The 17,305-nt window shown below is 44.3% G+C and overlaps 1 protein-coding gene across 1 annotated transcript in view; it reads left to right on the forward strand.

Moving 5' to 3' along the window:
- Positions 1-17,305, forward strand: part of MEGF10 (multiple EGF like domains 10) — a 178,944-nt gene that overhangs the window by 150,703 nt on the left and 10,936 nt on the right. The window contains exons 14-21 of the mRNA XM_047877659.1: positions 1,068-1,214; positions 2,404-2,538; positions 3,076-3,204; positions 4,999-5,127; positions 10,039-10,167; positions 12,332-12,460; positions 15,434-15,670; positions 16,909-17,036. Of these exons, the coding sequence (XP_047733615.1) occupies positions 1,068-1,214; positions 2,404-2,538; positions 3,076-3,204; positions 4,999-5,127; positions 10,039-10,167; positions 12,332-12,460; positions 15,434-15,670; positions 16,909-17,036 (1,163 nt within the window). The remainder of the gene's footprint in view (positions 1-1,067; positions 1,215-2,403; positions 2,539-3,075; positions 3,205-4,998; positions 5,128-10,038; positions 10,168-12,331; positions 12,461-15,433; positions 15,671-16,908; positions 17,037-17,305) is intronic.

Below are 17,305 nucleotides of genomic sequence, written 5' to 3' on the forward strand. Positions count from 1 at the left end.
TGCTTTTTCCCTTGCATTTTCCTTAGGCGTTTGTTCATTCATGACCAACTCCAGAATTTCTGTTTCCGGGTGAGAGTTAAACACCTACATAGAGTAGTATCCTAATAATCAATAACTTGGACAACAGCTGCAAATAAGATCAGTTGTGATATTCTGCCTTTATCTGCCCAGTGCCAGATTCAATTCTTAAAGAGGAATTTAGTGGCACCGATTAGTATATCTTTCCATCCTGTACAATGTAGCATCAACATGTTTTTTTCTTTAATTTTCATTATTTTTCAAATTTTTTAATGCTTATTTATTTTTGAGAGAGAGAGAGAGACAGACAGAGCATGAGCTAGGGAGGGGCAGAGAGAGAGGGAGACACAACGTCCAAAGCAGGCTCCAAGCCGTCAGCATAGAGCCTGGTGCAGGGCTTGAACCCACGAACCAAGATGTCGTGACCTGAGCTGAAGTTGGACGCTCACCTGACTGAGCCACCCAGGTGCCCCTATCGTCAAAATGTTTTAAGATGGTGTGTGCTCCAGGGGGAGAGTTTTCTTTATGTAAAACAATTTAACCACTTTTTACTTCTTTTTATCTTTTTTACACTTGGTTTTTCTGTAAAGATAAAGGATGGGGGAAGAAGGAAGTTGCTGAGGGCTCACTGATAAAAATATTTTTGATAAATTTTGCCTTTAATAGACAGAGCCCTTGGGCTTCCCATTTGCTTCATCCTTCTAAAAAAGAAACATCACTAACGCGACAATAAATTATGTATATGTAAAAAATAAAAAAATCAGTATAACAAAGGTGTTTTATTCCTGCTCTTTTATGACTTGGTAGAAAATCACCCTGGGATTATTTTAATGCTGTGATGATACGATACAGGATGACACAGTGTATGATGATGTACTGACGTATATTAGTGAATTTTAAACCTTATGCCATCCCGCTCATCGTTGCAGAGATAACCCAGCTTGGATACCATGACCGTCCTCCTCCTCCTCCTCGTCCGGGACTTTGTGTCCCAGAGGCACCAGCCCCCACTGCCTCTTAGTCAGCCTTGCCCGTGTGCATTGTTTCAGGTGTCCACTGTGACAGCGTGTGTGCTGAGGGACGCTGGGGCCCCAACTGCTCTCTGCCCTGCTACTGCAAAAATGGGGCTTCGTGCTCCCCAGATGATGGCATCTGTGAGTGCGCGCCAGGGTTCCGAGGCACCACGTGTCAGAGAAGTAAGTGTCTCATTACGTGGAAAGGTCTGCCTTCCCTTCTCAGGTACCGTGTGCAGGATTATTATCTCTGTCCCACACCTCAGTTCGTGGCGCTGTTCTGTTGCAGTGGAGTGGGGAGGAGACTGTAATAGGTCTCTGTCCCTTGTGGAGCTGTCCTTGATAGCACTGCCTGAAGAGCTTTATTCGTTCCAACCTCCAGGACGAGCCTAACAGATGGGGCTTTGGCCTTTCCTTCTCAGTAATGATTTCAATGCCTCATTGGCATCGTCGTCAGGATACGTTTCTTGATCCTGCCTTAAATCTTGCAAATGGTGTTCCAGAAATCCATTGACCTGTAAATATTTGATTCAGCAATTTTGGCATTGTCCTTACCTCAATTACCAGAAGTCAACATCAGCCAAACCTTGCGGCGAATCATACATCTTGCTAGTAGTCTCACAGCCAGTGCTGTGGGGGAAATAGAATTGCAGAGTTAAAAATGGAGGCCGTTGACATTGGTTAATGGGATTTTTAAGAGAGGAGGGGATCCATAAGATTTTACGAAATCTTTCGGTAAATGTAATCAAGAAAAGAATATATGGCTCTAAGACACATTATCCTTATTTTTAGATGACTTTTTTCTTTTTTCAGTGAAAGCTCTATGCATTTGTCTTGCGTTTAAATCCAAGTAATGTCTTGAGGAGAACCTAATTATGTAGCATTTTGCTTGCTCACTTCTCAATCACAGTCATTAATCTGGACCACGTTGAGGAGGAACAATCTTTTAATTCAGACTATAGATCTGTTTATTGCCAGTAATGACTCTTAAAGAAAAAAGGATCAAGACATGGCTTGAGAGTATTTACGTGGCCTTATTAGATTTTAGAATTTTATTTCCTTTCATTTATTTGTTCAACAAAAATTCTTCAAGCCCCTGTTGTGTGCCAGGCCCCAGGTTAATTGGGACCATAAGTGAGAAAATAAAGAGGACAGAGACATTTGCCTGCCCTCCAGCAATTCAGTTTAATGGTTTCTTTTCATTATTAAGGACTACCCTTCTTCCTTTGGTGCTTGTTTTAGACTTGGAAAATTCTCAGTATCGTTAAACAAAAAAAATTTTTTTGCCCCAAACTTCAACTAGATCCTGATGTGGAATTTGAGAGGAATATGTCTCAGGAAAGATAACTGTTGATTTCCATTCTATTTTCAGTCTGCTCCCCCGGTTTTTATGGGCATCGCTGCAGCCAGACGTGTCCACAGTGTGTGCACAGCAGTGGGCCCTGTCACCACATCACGGGCCTGTGCGACTGCTTGCCTGGCTTCACAGGTGCTCTCTGCAATGAAGGTAAGTAAGGTGCACAGTATCTGGGGGGAGGTGCACGGTGCCGGGCAAGCCCCGTGCAATCTGTCCTCAGGCTTCCTCTCGGGCTTCCCCGAGGATGTTTTCAGCCACCAGCTATCAAGGCCTTCTGGGATGCCCTTTCTGCAGCTTCTGCAGAAATGACTTTGGAAAAGCTGGCTTGCCGCCCCGGCAGAATCTCTCTACTCTCTGAGCTGTGCTGCTCTTCGGTTTTAATTGGAAACAGCATCCCATGAAAAATCAATATCAGGGAGGGTTTGGACTCCCTGAGCAAGAAGCCATGAAGTCAGATTTCCAGAAACGTGATGATGTCTCCTGGTTTGTGATGCCTTAATGAGAATGTTGGGCTTCATGTGTTTCTAAAAATGAGCCCATTCCAGATGACGGGGTGCTGTTGAGTGGAGGCAGCTACTAAATGGGCAGCCGGGCTGATGGCTTTCAAAGTTGTTTTCTGTCCCAAGACTCTCGAGTTCCATGCGATGAGATGTAATTGTGCGTTACTGACCTAAAACTTATTCACAGTGTGTCCCAGCGGCAGATTTGGGAAAAACTGTGCAGGGGTTTGTACCTGTACCAACAATGGAACCTGTAACCCCATTGACAGATCTTGTCAGTGTTACCCGGGTTGGATTGGCAGTGACTGCTCTCAACGTAAGTCTTATTTAGGAACAACCATTGATCTTCACTGGTTTTCAAATTCTTTAGGACTAAAGTAAGAGTGTGTATATAATCAAGAAATAATATATGAATAATTATGATATACATTACTTTAATTTTTAAATGGCTGTTTCCCCCACTAAGAGCTCTGTGCAATGTTCCTATGTTAAATCCAAATAAGGTCTTGCAAAAAGCCTAAATGGGTAGCATGCTTATTCACTTTTCAGTGACTCTTAATCTGTAAAATGAGGGTATTGGACTCAGAAAATCCATTCTAGGTTTAATTTCAGACCTTGAACGTCACCTATCATTTTGCCCTTGTTCTTGGGCAAATTATGGTGCACACAGTTTCAGGAGAATTTTTTTTCTATTTTTTACTTACTTCAGACTTACTCTCTTCATTGGGCCATATTCCCTACTGGGTAACCAAATAAAAATTATAGATGGTCCTGCTTTGTTTTCCTCCAATTTTATTGAGAAATAATTAACATACATCACTATATACTCTAAAGGTAAACAGCATGATGGTTGGATCTCTCTTTGCTTTGAAATGATCAGCTGGTTCTGCTAAGACCCATCTTCTCACGTAGATACAATGGTTGTCCTCATTTTAAGCAGGTTTATTCCTTAAAGTTTTTTTTAAATGTTTATTTATTTTTGAGAGAGAGAGAGAGAGACAGAGTGTGAGCGGGGGAGGGTCAGAAAGAGAGAGAGAGACATAGAATCCAAAGCAGGCTTCAGGCTCCGAACTGTCAGCACAGAGCCCGATGCGGGGCTCGAACCCATCAACCCTGGGATCATGACCTGAGACGAAGTTGGACGCTTTACCGACTGAGCCTCCCAGGTGCCCCAAAGCAGGTTTATTCTCAAAGCATTAGTATAAATGAAAAGGTTTTCTGTGTGTTTTTTGTTTGTTTTTGGTAAATCAAATCGTTTTACCCCATAATATGATATTATTTCACAGATACTTTATCTGAAGCTCTTTTTGCTCTTAAATGGACAGTGACCCTCCAATGATTTCCTTTTATTATTTTCTGCTTCATGCAATTAAGAATTTTCATGAGTAAACCAATTCTTACGTATAATTTACACCTTAAACTTTAAACAAATCTCTAGTGACAACTCTGGGGCAGAGCGACTGGTGTGTGACTTACGTGACACCAGATCCCTTAGTTTTTCTTAGTCCTATCATTTTGTCCATCTTATCTCTGCTTAGATGTTCTCCCCTTGGGGAAGCCTTCCCTGAGGGAGTGGCTCTGGTGAACGATGTCTTGCAATACAAGGAGCACATGATGCCCAACGTCACATGATCACAACTGAGCCAATGGTTCTTGAAATGCGCTTTGATATACAGGTGCCTTGGATTATAAGCATGTTTCTGGAGTGAATTATGCTTGCAAAACAAGGTTTTACTGTATAAGGTTTCAAAGGGCGGTCTGGACCTTGCCTGGTCCTCTGCTATCTCTTCTGTGTCTAGAACAGTGCTGGGCACATAGGAGCTCAGCGTGCATTTGTTAGGCAGGTAAATCTATGAACTGTAGATACTTTTTGTTCTGCCTGCCTCACTCCGCAGTCTGTCCATGAATACAGTGGCAGTAATGATGGTTGCCGTTGCAGTCAATGTTGCCATCTGGGTATTAGTCAGTCTGGGAGCACCGTGCTTTCTTAGTCCTGATGCACACCGCTAACCTCCCATATGCAAGGAGATGGGCAGCAGGACGGAGTTCCCTCTGCTGGGTGCTGGTCTCCGGGCTCTAACCGAACTCTCCATGCGTGCTGTGGTTTCAGCTTGTCCGCCTGCCCACTGGGGCCCGAACTGCATCCACACGTGCAACTGTCACAACGGGGCCTTCTGCAGCGCCTATGATGGGGAATGTAAATGCACTCCCGGCTGGACGGGGCTGTACTGCACTCAGAGTAAGTGACAAGCCTTAGTGACAAGCCTTCTGAGACTCACCAAGGGAGCCACACCCAAGGGGGATGGGACCAAGCCTCGCCCTTTGCATGCACGAGCTGAGCTCACCCAGGGTTCCTGGCGTTTCATCTCCCCCGTGACCACTAGACGTCTAACTGCCTCTGTGTGGTTATGAGCTGTCACGTTCCAAGTTTTCTGTCTGTATGTCATTGCAGGACACCGAAGTGGAGCAGTGCTGTATGTGATGGTGTGCAGTTTCTTTCCTCACTCTCCTTTGACCAGACCCTATGTATATGCACCAAACTCCCTATCATTTATCAATACATGTATCTTTGTACAGACATATGTACACATTTTTGTAGTATGTGATTCCTTTTATTTTTTTTAATGTTTTTATTTATTTTTAGAGAGAGAGAGTGTGAAAGGGGGTGGGGCAGAGAGGGAGAGGGGGGACAGAGGATCCAAAGCCAGCTCTGTGCTGACAGCCTAGAGCCCCCATGCAGGGCTCGAACCCACAATCTGTGAGATCATGACCTGAGCCGAAGTCAGACCTCCACCGCTTGAGCCACCCACCCAGACATCCCTGTGATTCCTTTTATATGAAGATCAAGAACAAACAAATTGATCTGTTAGGATTATCTACTGGGAAGGTGCATGAAGGGTGATGAAAATGTTCTATATAATGGTTCAAACTGGGGTGGTGGTTACATGGATGTCCACCCTGTCATTTATTCCAACAGCACAAAGGTTGGGATAAGTGACTGTGGCTAGAAAGGCAGTGAAGATCACAAGCCTTGCTCCCCGATGTAATGTGTGCTCTTGGAGAAGAGTCTGTTCCGTGGTTCTCAAACTTAAGTGAGCGCCAGAGTCACCCAGGTGGCATGACAAACACAGACTGCTGGCCCCACTCCCAGAGTGTCTGATTCACTGGGTCTGGGGTGGGACCTGAGAATTCACATTGCTGACAACTTTCCACATGGTGATGCCAGTCTGGGATCATGCTTCAAGAACCACTCATTCTTTTTTCCATTTTATATCACATAGTGCCCCAACCATTTCTTCTTCTGTGAGGTTTTTACCATCATAGGATATAATGTGCAAAGTAGTCCACAGCTCAGCACTGTCAGGGAGAAAAAAGACTATTCTCTATCTTCTTGCCTTCAAATGAATAAAGGAGACAGCACGGGAAAGCATGCATGATGGTTACCAATAATAGTATACACTTGGTTTCAGCTTATTTATTTATTTTGAGAAAGAAAGAGAGCACAAGCAGGGAAAGTGCAGAGAGAGAGAGGGAAAGAGAGAATCCCAAGCAGCTCCATGCTCCGTGCTGAGCCTGACACAAGGCTCGATCCCACGAATGAGATCATGACCTGAGCGGAAATCGAGAGTCAGATGCTTGACTGATTGAGCCTGCCATGTGCCCCAATAATATATCATTTTATTCTTTTTTTAATCATAATATGAAATTTTAAATCCCAGAAAGGAGCTGAGAAGGAAAAATAGGTCAGAAATTAGGCAATTCTTGGGGTGCCTGGCTGGCTCAGTCATTCAAGCATGTGACTCTTGATCTCAGAGTCTTTTTTTTTTAATATGAAATTTATTGTCAAATTGGTTTCCATACAACACCCAATGCTCATCCCAACAGGTGCCCTCCTCAATGCCCATGACCTACTTTCCCCTCCCTCCTACCCCCATCAACCCTGTTTATTTTCAGTTTTTAAGAGTCTCTTATGGTTTGCCTCCCTCCCTCTCTTTTTTTTTCCTTCCCCTCCCCCATGGTCTTCTGTTAAGTTTCTCAGGATCCACATAAGAGTGAAAACATATGGTATCTGTCTTTCTCTGTAAAACTTATTTCACTTAGCATAACACTCTCCAGTTTCATCCACGTTGCTACAAAGGGCCATATTTCTTTCTTTCTCATTGCCAAGTAGTATTCCATTGTATATATAAACCACAGCTTCTTTATCCATTCGTCAGTTGATGGACATTTAGGCTCTTTCCATAATTTGGCTATTGTTGATAGTGCTGCTATAAAAATTTGGGGTACAAGTGCTCCTATGCATCTGCACTCCTGTATCCCTTGGGTAAATTCCTAGCAGTGCTATTTCTGGGTGGTAAGGTAGACCTATTTTTAATGTTTTAAGGAACCTCCACGCTGTTTTCCACAGTGGCTGCACCAGTTTGCATTCCCACCAATAGTGCAAGAGGGTTCCCGTTTCTCCACATCCTCTCCAGCATCTATAGTCTCCTGATTTGTTCATTTTGGCCACTCTGACTGGCGTGAGGTGATATCTGAGTGTGGTTTTGATTTGTATTTCCCTGATGAGGAGCGACGTTGAGCATCTTTTCATGTGCCTTTTGGCCATCTGGATGTCTTCTTCAGAGAAGTGTCTATTCATGTCTTCTGCCCATTTCTTCACTGGATTATTTGTTTTTCAGGTGTGGAATTTGGTGAGTTCTTTATAGATTTTGGATACTAGCCTTTTGTCCGATATGTCATTTGCAAATATCTTTTCCCATTCCGTTGGTTGCCTTTTAGTTTTGTTGATTGTTTCCTTTGCTGTGCAGAAGCTTTTTATCTTCATGAGGTCCCAATAGTTCATTTTTGCGTTTAATTCCCTTGCCTTTGGGGATGTGTCAAGTAAGAAATTGCTGCGGCTGAGGTCAGAGAGGTCTTTTCCTGCTTTCTCCTCTAGGGTTTTGATGGTTTCCTGTCTCACATTCAGGTCCTTTATCCATTTTGAGTTGATTTTTGTGAATGGTGTGAGAAAGTGGTCTAGTTTCATCCTTCTGCATGTTGCTGTCCAGTTCTCCCAGCACCATTTGTTAAAGAGACTGTCTTTTTTCCATTGGATACTCTTTCCTGCTTTGTCAGAGATTAGTTGGTCATACATTTGTGCATCCAATTCTGGAGTCTCTATTCTATTCCATTGGTCTATATGTCTGTTTTTGTGCCAGTACCATGCTGTCTTGATGATTACAGCTTTGTAGTAGAGGCTAAAGTCTGGGATTGTGATGCCTTGCTCTTTTTCAATATTACTGTGGCTATTCAGGGTCTTTTGTGGTTCCATACAAATTTTAGGATTGCTTGTTCTAGCTTCGAGAAGAATGCTGGTGCACTTTTGATTGGGATTGCATTGAATGTGCAGATTGCTTTGGGTAGTACTGAAATTTCAACAATATTTATTCTCCCAATCGATGAGCACCCAGAAATCCCAGAAATGAGATGAGAAACAAAAATAGGTCAGAAATTAGGCAATTCTTGGGGTGCCTGTCTGGCTCAGTCATTAAAGCATGTGACTCTTGATCTCAGAGTCTTATGTTCAAGCCCAATGTTGGGTGTAAAGGTCACTCAAAAATAAAATCTTTAAAAAAAAAATTAGGTGGGCACTCAGTGACTCAGTCAGTTAAGCATCCGACTTCGGCTCAGGTCATGATCTTGTGGTTCTTGAGTTTGAGCCCTGCACCGGGCTCTGTGCTGACAACTCAGAGCCTGGAGGCTACTTTGGATTCTGTGTCTCCCTCTCTCTCTGCCCCTTCCCTGCTCATCTCTCTCTCTCTCTCTCAACAATAAATAGACATTAAAAAATTTAATGAAACAATTGGGCATCGCTTGTTTAACACTAATTAGAAAACTGGAGAATAGGCTGGACACGTGTTTTGAAACTTCCCGGAAGTGGGTGTAAACCTTGAGCCATTGCTCAAAAGGCAGCATTGGCAAGTAGAGATCTTGTCTCAGGCATATTCTGCCAAGACTGTATATATAGAAAGTTTTTCAGCTACTTAGAGAAAATTACTTACACATTACTATTTATCATTCCAATATTAGGGTCTACTTTAATCAGAGGACCTTTTTAAATGGACATAGCACAAGAAAGTGGGAAGGACATGGGGTCTGGAGCCAGACTTGTCTGAGGTTGCTGGCTGTGTGACTTAGGGCGCTTGGGGCTGAGCTCCCAGCTATAGGTGGGAATACCCATCCCTGTGTGTCTGTGCTGCGGTGAAGATTCGGTGAGAGGATGCATGCAAAGCATCTGGCATCGATTAGGTGCTAAATAAATATACGGCAATGGCAGTTGTCATTGCATGCTGGCATCTGTGCTCTGCCTCTGTTTCTTGGAAGTTGAACTTTGGTTAAAACCTCCATTAGAAAAAAGAGAAAATAAAAATCCACATGGGATACTTAGAAGTAGCCATACAAGCAGCCTGTATTGAACTTTTTGTTATGCCAGAGCGCCCACACCCTTGCCGGGCAGCTGCTGGCCCAGGACAGCCCGTGGGGCTTATGTGTGTCCTCAGCCAAGAGGTCTGGGTCTGGAAAATCATACAGCAGTGTTAGGTTTATGGATTTTTTTTTTTTACAAAGCACCTATGAAGTGCTGTTTGTTTTGTTTTGTTTTGTTTTGTTTTGAGTTTAACATTCTACTCTACATCTTTGGTGAAGGAGATGTTATCTGAGTCAGTGACGGATACGGTGGACAGGGCTAGCCGCAGACTGAGGGACGTTCTGTGCTGTAAGTAAAAGCATATGGGTAATTTTAATATATAATACCCATTTCAGTCCATGGCATTTGAGTCCAGGAGTCGAGTAGTTCAGGGAAAGAATGCAAGGAATTGCCCCCATACTTCCGCGGGGTTGATGGCGTGCTTTGTCAGAAGATACTAGTCTTGTCTCCAGGAGCACCAGGTATGGAACCATTCTGCCTCCCGCTCATGAATTATGACCTCCTTGCACGCGCCCCATCTTGGGACTTCAAAGAAGCCTTTGTGACAAGCTGAGATCTGCGTTACTGTCTTTATTCACTCTCCAGTGGCTAAGAACCTTTCAGGTTTAAACACAAACAGTGGGAAGCAAGAGCTATGTTTTTCCTCAGCAGCCTCTGACTCTGCTGTCCTTCCGTCCTGCACAGGATGTCCTCTGGGTTTTTACGGAAAGGACTGTGCGTTGATATGCCAGTGTCAAAATGGAGCTGACTGTGACCACATCTCTGGACAGTGTACATGCCGGACCGGGTTCATGGGGAAGCGCTGTGAACAGAGTAAGTACGGGAGGGTGACCCATCTGGTTGGTGTTTTCCCCTAGAATCAGTTTTCCTACATGCCTGAACAATATGAAGGCAGGATCTGCATCTGTCAAGTTGTTTGAATGGATGGCTGGTCACTTACCAGCACTGTTGACCGTTACGGTCAACCCTCCCAGGGAGCTGGCCACCTCGGGGTCCTTGCTGGCTGTCTTTCCCCCTAAACTTCTTCTGGGTAAGTAATCAGTGCTCTGGGTGGAGGGGGTGTGGCTCCAAGGAGGAAGACAGAATTCAGGTTTTCCATCTGTTCACCCTGGCTCTCTCTAACTCTCCTGCTTATTTTTGGAACGTGGCTGCTCAAGGGCGTTACGAACCAGTCAGAGTCAGAGCCCAGGTCCACACTGGAGGAGAATGCATTCTCTGGGGCCAGGCTGAGTGCACAAAAGGCAGGCAGGGGCTCCCAGCCCCTCAGTGGGTGTGGAATGAGGTCCATGCAAACATTGCCCCCCCTTCCGACAACCTTTGCTAGATAGTATTTTTCTACTGTTTCCCCTAGCAACTGTGCATCTCGGTCTTTACGACGTTCAAGACAATATATCGCCTTAAAATTTTTTGCTGTAAAAATCCCACTCCAGAAGAATATGCTCTGTTGGAATTACGCAGCCTTTTTTGCCATTTCTGCCGCTACAGCTATGCGTCTGCAGGGTATAAGAAAATTAGGTTTAGATTGAGTATTTCAAAGTAGTCTCTTGTTACTTTCCTCTGCGACTTTCATTCAATATTCAGAATGAATAAATAGGGTCTTAGAGCTGTAATGGGGCTCAGTCTTTTATCATAGATGACAAGAAAGGGACAGGAGCGTTCTTGCTTACCAGAGAGGGCGCTCTTGGCAAGGACGCAGCAAAGACTACAGGGCTGTGGGAGCATTATGGCCGGAAAGGCAGATCAGCAGGACGGGGCTTTGGCAATAAACCATCGCCTTCCCTCTACCCCAGCAGCACCTCACAGCGCCCCTGGAATATCCAGGTCGTCTCAGTCTTGGGTACTAAACCCTTGAGTTATTTTTGCATATCTTCCTGTATAGTAAATATAACAGGAGTGACCTCCAGGAATCAGCCTGGAAACGGATGTCCCAATTTTAGTTTTTTACTGCTATTCATTTCATCCTGAAACACGTACTGAGTCACACGGTTTCCTGCATACCCCTCGTGTATGTAAATATTATGTGTGTGTGTGTGTTTATGTGTGTGCGTGTGTGTGTATGTGTGCATAAATGTCTAAACATATGTGCACATACCTAGAATCAGAACAGACTCTAAACTGACTTTCCCTTGAATGCCAGACCGGTTATGGTTCTTATTAAATAAAAGCTGCTGAAGTGCTTCCGTGATTACTTTGAACATCAAATTAAAATATCCCTATTTTTGGAGAACTCTCCTGATGCTCTTTTGTAAACAGAAACACTGACAGAGAATTCCAATAATAATAGAACATTGCCCCCTGCTGCTCACTTTACAGAAAACATCAGTATTTGGTGATGATTTTTGGATTTGACTCTTCTTTGAAATTCACACCCAACTCTTATAAAGAGTGCATCATAAAAATATCAGTATTTTCGTCTCTCAGGCTTCAACTTGCACATCCAAATTTTGAGCCATTCTATGGCAAATGAAGTTCTTACCTAGAAAATTAACAAGACTTGCCCTTCCCTTGTCCCTGTTCCCAGCTAATCCGAGTCGGAATGCGCCACTTGGAAGATCCCCGAGTCGTCAGGAACGTGCTCACGTTCTCAAGGATGCCATCTCTTGTCCATACTCTTCAGTGTTTTATCTCACAGTTTTGCCCCGCGAGGTCATCTCAGGTTGCCCTTGCTCACGATCTTTATCAGTTCCGTTGGGTTCTGCAGACTCTCAACTTACCCATCAGGGAAGTGGGTACATAGAAGCTGCAGGAGTCAGGAGCTGTGGCAAGGAGCTCAGTGTCTGGCCTTGTGCCACATGGCCCCGAATCCCATGGGGCAGGGAATCCTGGCCAGCTCTAGGACTTCCAGGGTGGGTCTGCCTGTGTAAGGATCCCCCGGAAGGGCTGCCCTTGAGACACAGAGGATCATATAGTAAGAGACAGCTTTGCCCCACATCCCCAAGGCTGGACAGCTTACGTTGGATTTTCATCTCCTTCTCAGAGTGCCCTGCAGGAACATATGGCTATGGCTGTCGCCAGATATGTGATTGCCTGAACAACTCCACCTGCGACCATATCACTGGGACCTGTTACTGCAGCCCAGGCTGGAAGGGGGCGCGATGTGATCAAGGTAAGGATACTAGTAAAGGGTCCTACTGCCTCAAACTGTGTAACCACCATGTACCAGGCAACATGAAGTATTTGCACCTCCACTGCAAGGTGTAGCTGGTTGTTTAGTTGCCAGATGGATGCCTCACTGCTGCTGTCCTATGGGTGAGGAAGGTAAGGCTCAGAGAGGTTGAGTCATTTGCCCAACGTGACGTAGCTAATATCGAATACATAGCTATATGTACGTCAGGGCTTAGATGCCGCGTTTGTCTGATTCCAAAGCTCAGGAACTTCCTGCTGTGCCTACGAATGTTTTCACCTTTATTGAGATATAACTAACCCATAAAAAGCAATGCATGTATACCATTATATTATGTGTATATATGTATATATATATGTCTATATATAAATATATATGTATATACACACATATATGCATACATACACAATGTATATATGTACAGCATGCAGTATATATATAACCTGATACAATCTGACAAACAGATATAACCATGAGACCACAACCACAATAAAGATCATGAATACATCCCTCCCCCGCCCCCCTCCAAATGTTACCTCATGCCCTTCTCTGCCACCACTGCTCCCGGGGCCCCAGGCAACCACTGATGTAACTACAGATGGGTTTGTATTGTTTAGAATTTCATGTAAGTAGAATCACACTGTACTCTTTCTTGTCTGCTTTTGTTTGCTCTGCAAAATTATTCTGAGGTTGAACCACGTTGCTGTATGAATCCATACTTCTGTTCTTTTTATTGCCGAGCAGTATTCCTCTGCCTGGATATATCATCATTTGTTTACTGATCCCCCCGTAGATGGACATTTGGATTGTTTCCAGTTTTTGCTATTATGGATAAAGCTATTATGAAGAATAATGTGTCAAGCCTATGGATACATACTTCCATTTCTCTTGAATAAACTTATAGGTATAGAATGATCGGCTCATATGACATATGACAGGCATATGTTTACCTTTTTAAGAAGCTTGTGCCTATGGTTTTTAACAAGGGTGTATCACAGTAATCTGAGAATGGTCATATATGTAGTCCTACTTGGGCAATTCTGATTCTGGAATGGATGGGGCCTTTGAGACAGTTCTTGGGGTACCTGGGTGGCTCAGTCAGTTAAGTGTCCGACTCTTGATTTCAGCTCAGGTCATGATCTCAGCATCGTGGGATTGAGCTCTGTATCAGGCTGTGCACTAAGAGTGGAGCCTGCTTAAGATTCTCTCTCTCCCTCTCCTTCTGCCCCTCCTCTGCTCATGCATTCTCTCTCTCTCTCTCTCTCTCTCTCTCTCTCTTTCTCTCAAAAAAAAAATGAAAATGAAAATGAAAAAAAGAGAAAGTTCTTCTGATGGTTCTAAAGCGTGGCCACCAGAGAGCTCCTGAAATGTGTGACTCTGCTTCAGAGGGTAACAACCACATGGGCTCTAGGGGGCTTTGGAAAATTCATACAGTGTTGTGGGGCGGCCATCTTAAAACATGCATTCTGTATGTATTCCTGTTTCATTGTCTTTCATTAAGTAACTTTTGCATGTTCATGAATTATATTTGTCTGTCGTAACAACAAGATGTTCTGTTCCACAGTCACATCATCAGGACACATGCATTGTGATCACGGTGCACACTGCTGTGTGTTTCAGGGCACGCTGTCTAATAAGGAGGTCTAATGCTTAGAATCATGAGGTCACAGGGACGTTTGAGCTGGAAGCACCTTCTGGGCGGCCAGGTGCCTTGTTTGTAGATGGTGAAACTGTAGCCTTCAGTGCCTAAAGGAAAGTTCAGGATATCTGGATCAGTTTTTTAGATGCCCGGTTTCTTGACTCCCACTTCAGAGCTTTCCTGTCCCCATTGGATGGAACGCGAGGAGAAATTATATAAAGCTAAAGTTTAAATATTAACGAGTAAGGTTTTAAGGTGATGTCATCAGCTATTATTGGAACAGACCTTTCTGTCACAAAAAAAAATATCACTATATGGAACAATACAACTTGGGGTAAAGAGTCCACTGAAATTAGGATAAGGCAGACCCTCATCTTGAACTAGACTTTTGATGGAGTTATCCTTGGAAGGAAAATTATTCCTAGAAATGTTGAGGATAGGGGCGCCTATATGGCTCAGTTGGTGAAGCGTCTGACTCCTGATTTTGGTTCCAGTCATGATCTCACAGTCATGAGATTGAGCTCCATGTTGGGCTCCATGCTGGGTATGGATCCTGCTTAAGATTCTCTCTTTCCCTTTCCTTTTGGCCCTCTTCCCTGCTTGCACACGCTCTTGTGGGGCGGGGGGGGGGGGGGGGGAAGCAGGGGGTGCACCTGTGCACACGCTCTCAAAAAGAATTTAAAAAAGAGAAATACTTGGACTCCTGGGTGGATTAGTTGATTAAGTGACTTCAGCTCAGGTCATGATCTCGTGGTTCGAGCCCTGTGTCGGGCTCTATGCTAACAGCTCAGAGCCTGGAGCCTTCATCGGATTCTGTGTCTCCCTCTCTCTCTGCCCCTCCCTGTCTTGTTCTCTGTCTCTCTCTCTCTCAAAACTGAATAAACATTAAAAAAAAAAAAAAGAAATGCTGAGGATAGTAGTAAGCCCTTCATAAGCTTACTACTGCGTAATAAATAAAGCATGGTAAAAACTAGATAAATCGTTACCACCAATGAATTCCGCCTCTGGTCTAAGCATTTAATCTGCAGTGTGTGGGAAGCTCCCAAACCCTAGTGTGGGGTCTTTGGGTTCAGGAAATCTGGTCTCATTTTTGAGGCTTAGAGCAGCCTTGTTCTGGGCACAGACAGACCAAGAGCATCTGCAAATGAAGAATGTTTGTTTTTCCTTCCTGCTGTTTCCAAAGGTTTCCGAATTAACATTTCACTGACTGAACATACCCAGTCATTGGCACGGTGAGACAGTTTTGCGAATAGAGTGCAAACATTCATCTGGCAGGTTGTCGTCCTTGCTCAGATCTCTTCTTTTCCTTTGGCCAGCTGGTGTCATAATCGTTGGAAATCTGAACAGCTTGAGCAGGACCAGCACGGCTCTCCCTGCCGATTCCTATCAGATCGGGGCCATCGTCGGCATCATCATCCTGGTGCTGGTTGTTCTCTTCCTCCTCGCGCTGTTCGTTATTTATAGACAGAAGCAGAAGGGAAAGGAATCGAGCATGCCAGCAGTTACCTACACCCCTGCTCTCAGGGTCATGAATGCAGACTATGCCATTTCAGGTAAGACTGGTCCCTAGAGCCATCCTATTCCTTGAAAAGTAAGGTTTCATCCTGGTTCTCTGAAACTGGGTGTTTGGCTGTGCTGTCCATCAGCCTGGAGGAAAGTGTATGTTGGGAAAACATCCCTTGTTGCAGATGTGTTTTATATGTTGACAGGAGCAGAATGACCACCATTGTCTTCTAGGAGGGTTTTGAAATTGAATTCATTATGAGATCGCTTTAAAGTTTTTTAATATTTGCTTATTTTTGAAAGAGAGAGAGAGAGAGCAAGTAGGGGAGCGGCAGAGAGAGAGGGAGACACAGAATTCGAAGCTGTCAGCACGGAGCCTGGTATGAGGATTGAACTCACAAACCGCGAGATCATGACCTGAGCCGAAGCCCGCTGCTTAACCGACTGAGCCACCGAGGCATCCCTGAGGTTGCTTTAGACTGAGGGAATTTCAACCTGGTGGCAGCTTTCCTGGGCATCTAAGCTTTTCCCATATGTCAGGGATAGGAAGTGGAGAGAAGGAGGTGTCCATAATTTTGGCAAAGTCATGGAGCAGGTCTTCTGTCTCTGGCCTTGGGTTCTTAACACAGTGCCTTCTAATCTGTCCCTGGGCCCATACACATCATTAACTGCATAGCAACCAAGTTATATAAGAAATAGTTTTGTGGGATTAGCAAGAACCAAAGCCGTTCATTAAGAAAACTCCTTAGAATCTCTCTGTCACACGTCCCCATTAAGGTAGATTTTTAAGTGACCTGCTCATTCATCAGAAGTAACCACATAAACTTGAACACTTAAATATTTATTATTTTGGGCAATTATTGCAGGATTTCAGGTGGGTCACATGTCTATAAATACACTGATTCTGGGGGGAATACACACAAAGCAGCTGATTTACTTAATAGTGTATTTCTAGCAAAGAATATTATGGCAAGAGCTTAAGTGTCTTAAAAAAAAAAGAGGAAAGTTACAACAGGATTCGTTTCAAAGCAATGGCTTTCCAGGTGTATAAGCCTCAAAGCAAAGAGGACTTGTCTGAGGACCCGTGCACACTTTTTTGGGAGGCAGGTAGGAGGGCAGACACCTGCTGCTTCTAGAAGCTTTGCTGAGTATGCTAGGCAGGAGGCGATTCTGCCCAGCCTGTGATTTGGAAGTGGTACCAATATTCATACTTGTTATTTTGCCTTCTTTTTACCTGCACGGATTTAGAAGAACCTGTCACCTTAACCGTTTCCTTCTCTTCTTACAGAAACCCTTCCCCACAGCAACAGCGGAAATGCTAACAGTCATTACTTCACCAACCCCAGCTACCACACGCTTACCCAGTGCGCCACATCTCCGCACGTCAACAACAGAGACAGGATGACCATCGCAAAGGTGAGAGGAAATGGCTCCAGGTCGCCGAAGGTGGGTAGGGGGGCGAGGAGAGGAACGGGCATATCGGGGAGAGCTGCCGTTTCCCAGATGGGGTTCTAGGAGCTTGATATCTCTTATCTCGTTGGTTCCTCCCAGCAGTCTTGCGGGTGCGTATTAGAATCCCAAGTTTACGGGTAAAAAAACACAAGCCTTGGGGATTTTAAGTCACTGCAAAACACAGCTTCCTAGTTGCTGAGGGAGGGAGCTGCAGGATGAGTCATGGTCCCCGG

Source organism: Prionailurus viverrinus, chromosome A1 (assembly GCF_022837055.1).
Source record: "Prionailurus viverrinus isolate Anna chromosome A1, UM_Priviv_1.0, whole genome shotgun sequence".
NCBI lineage: Eukaryota > Metazoa > Chordata > Mammalia > Carnivora > Felidae > Prionailurus > Prionailurus viverrinus.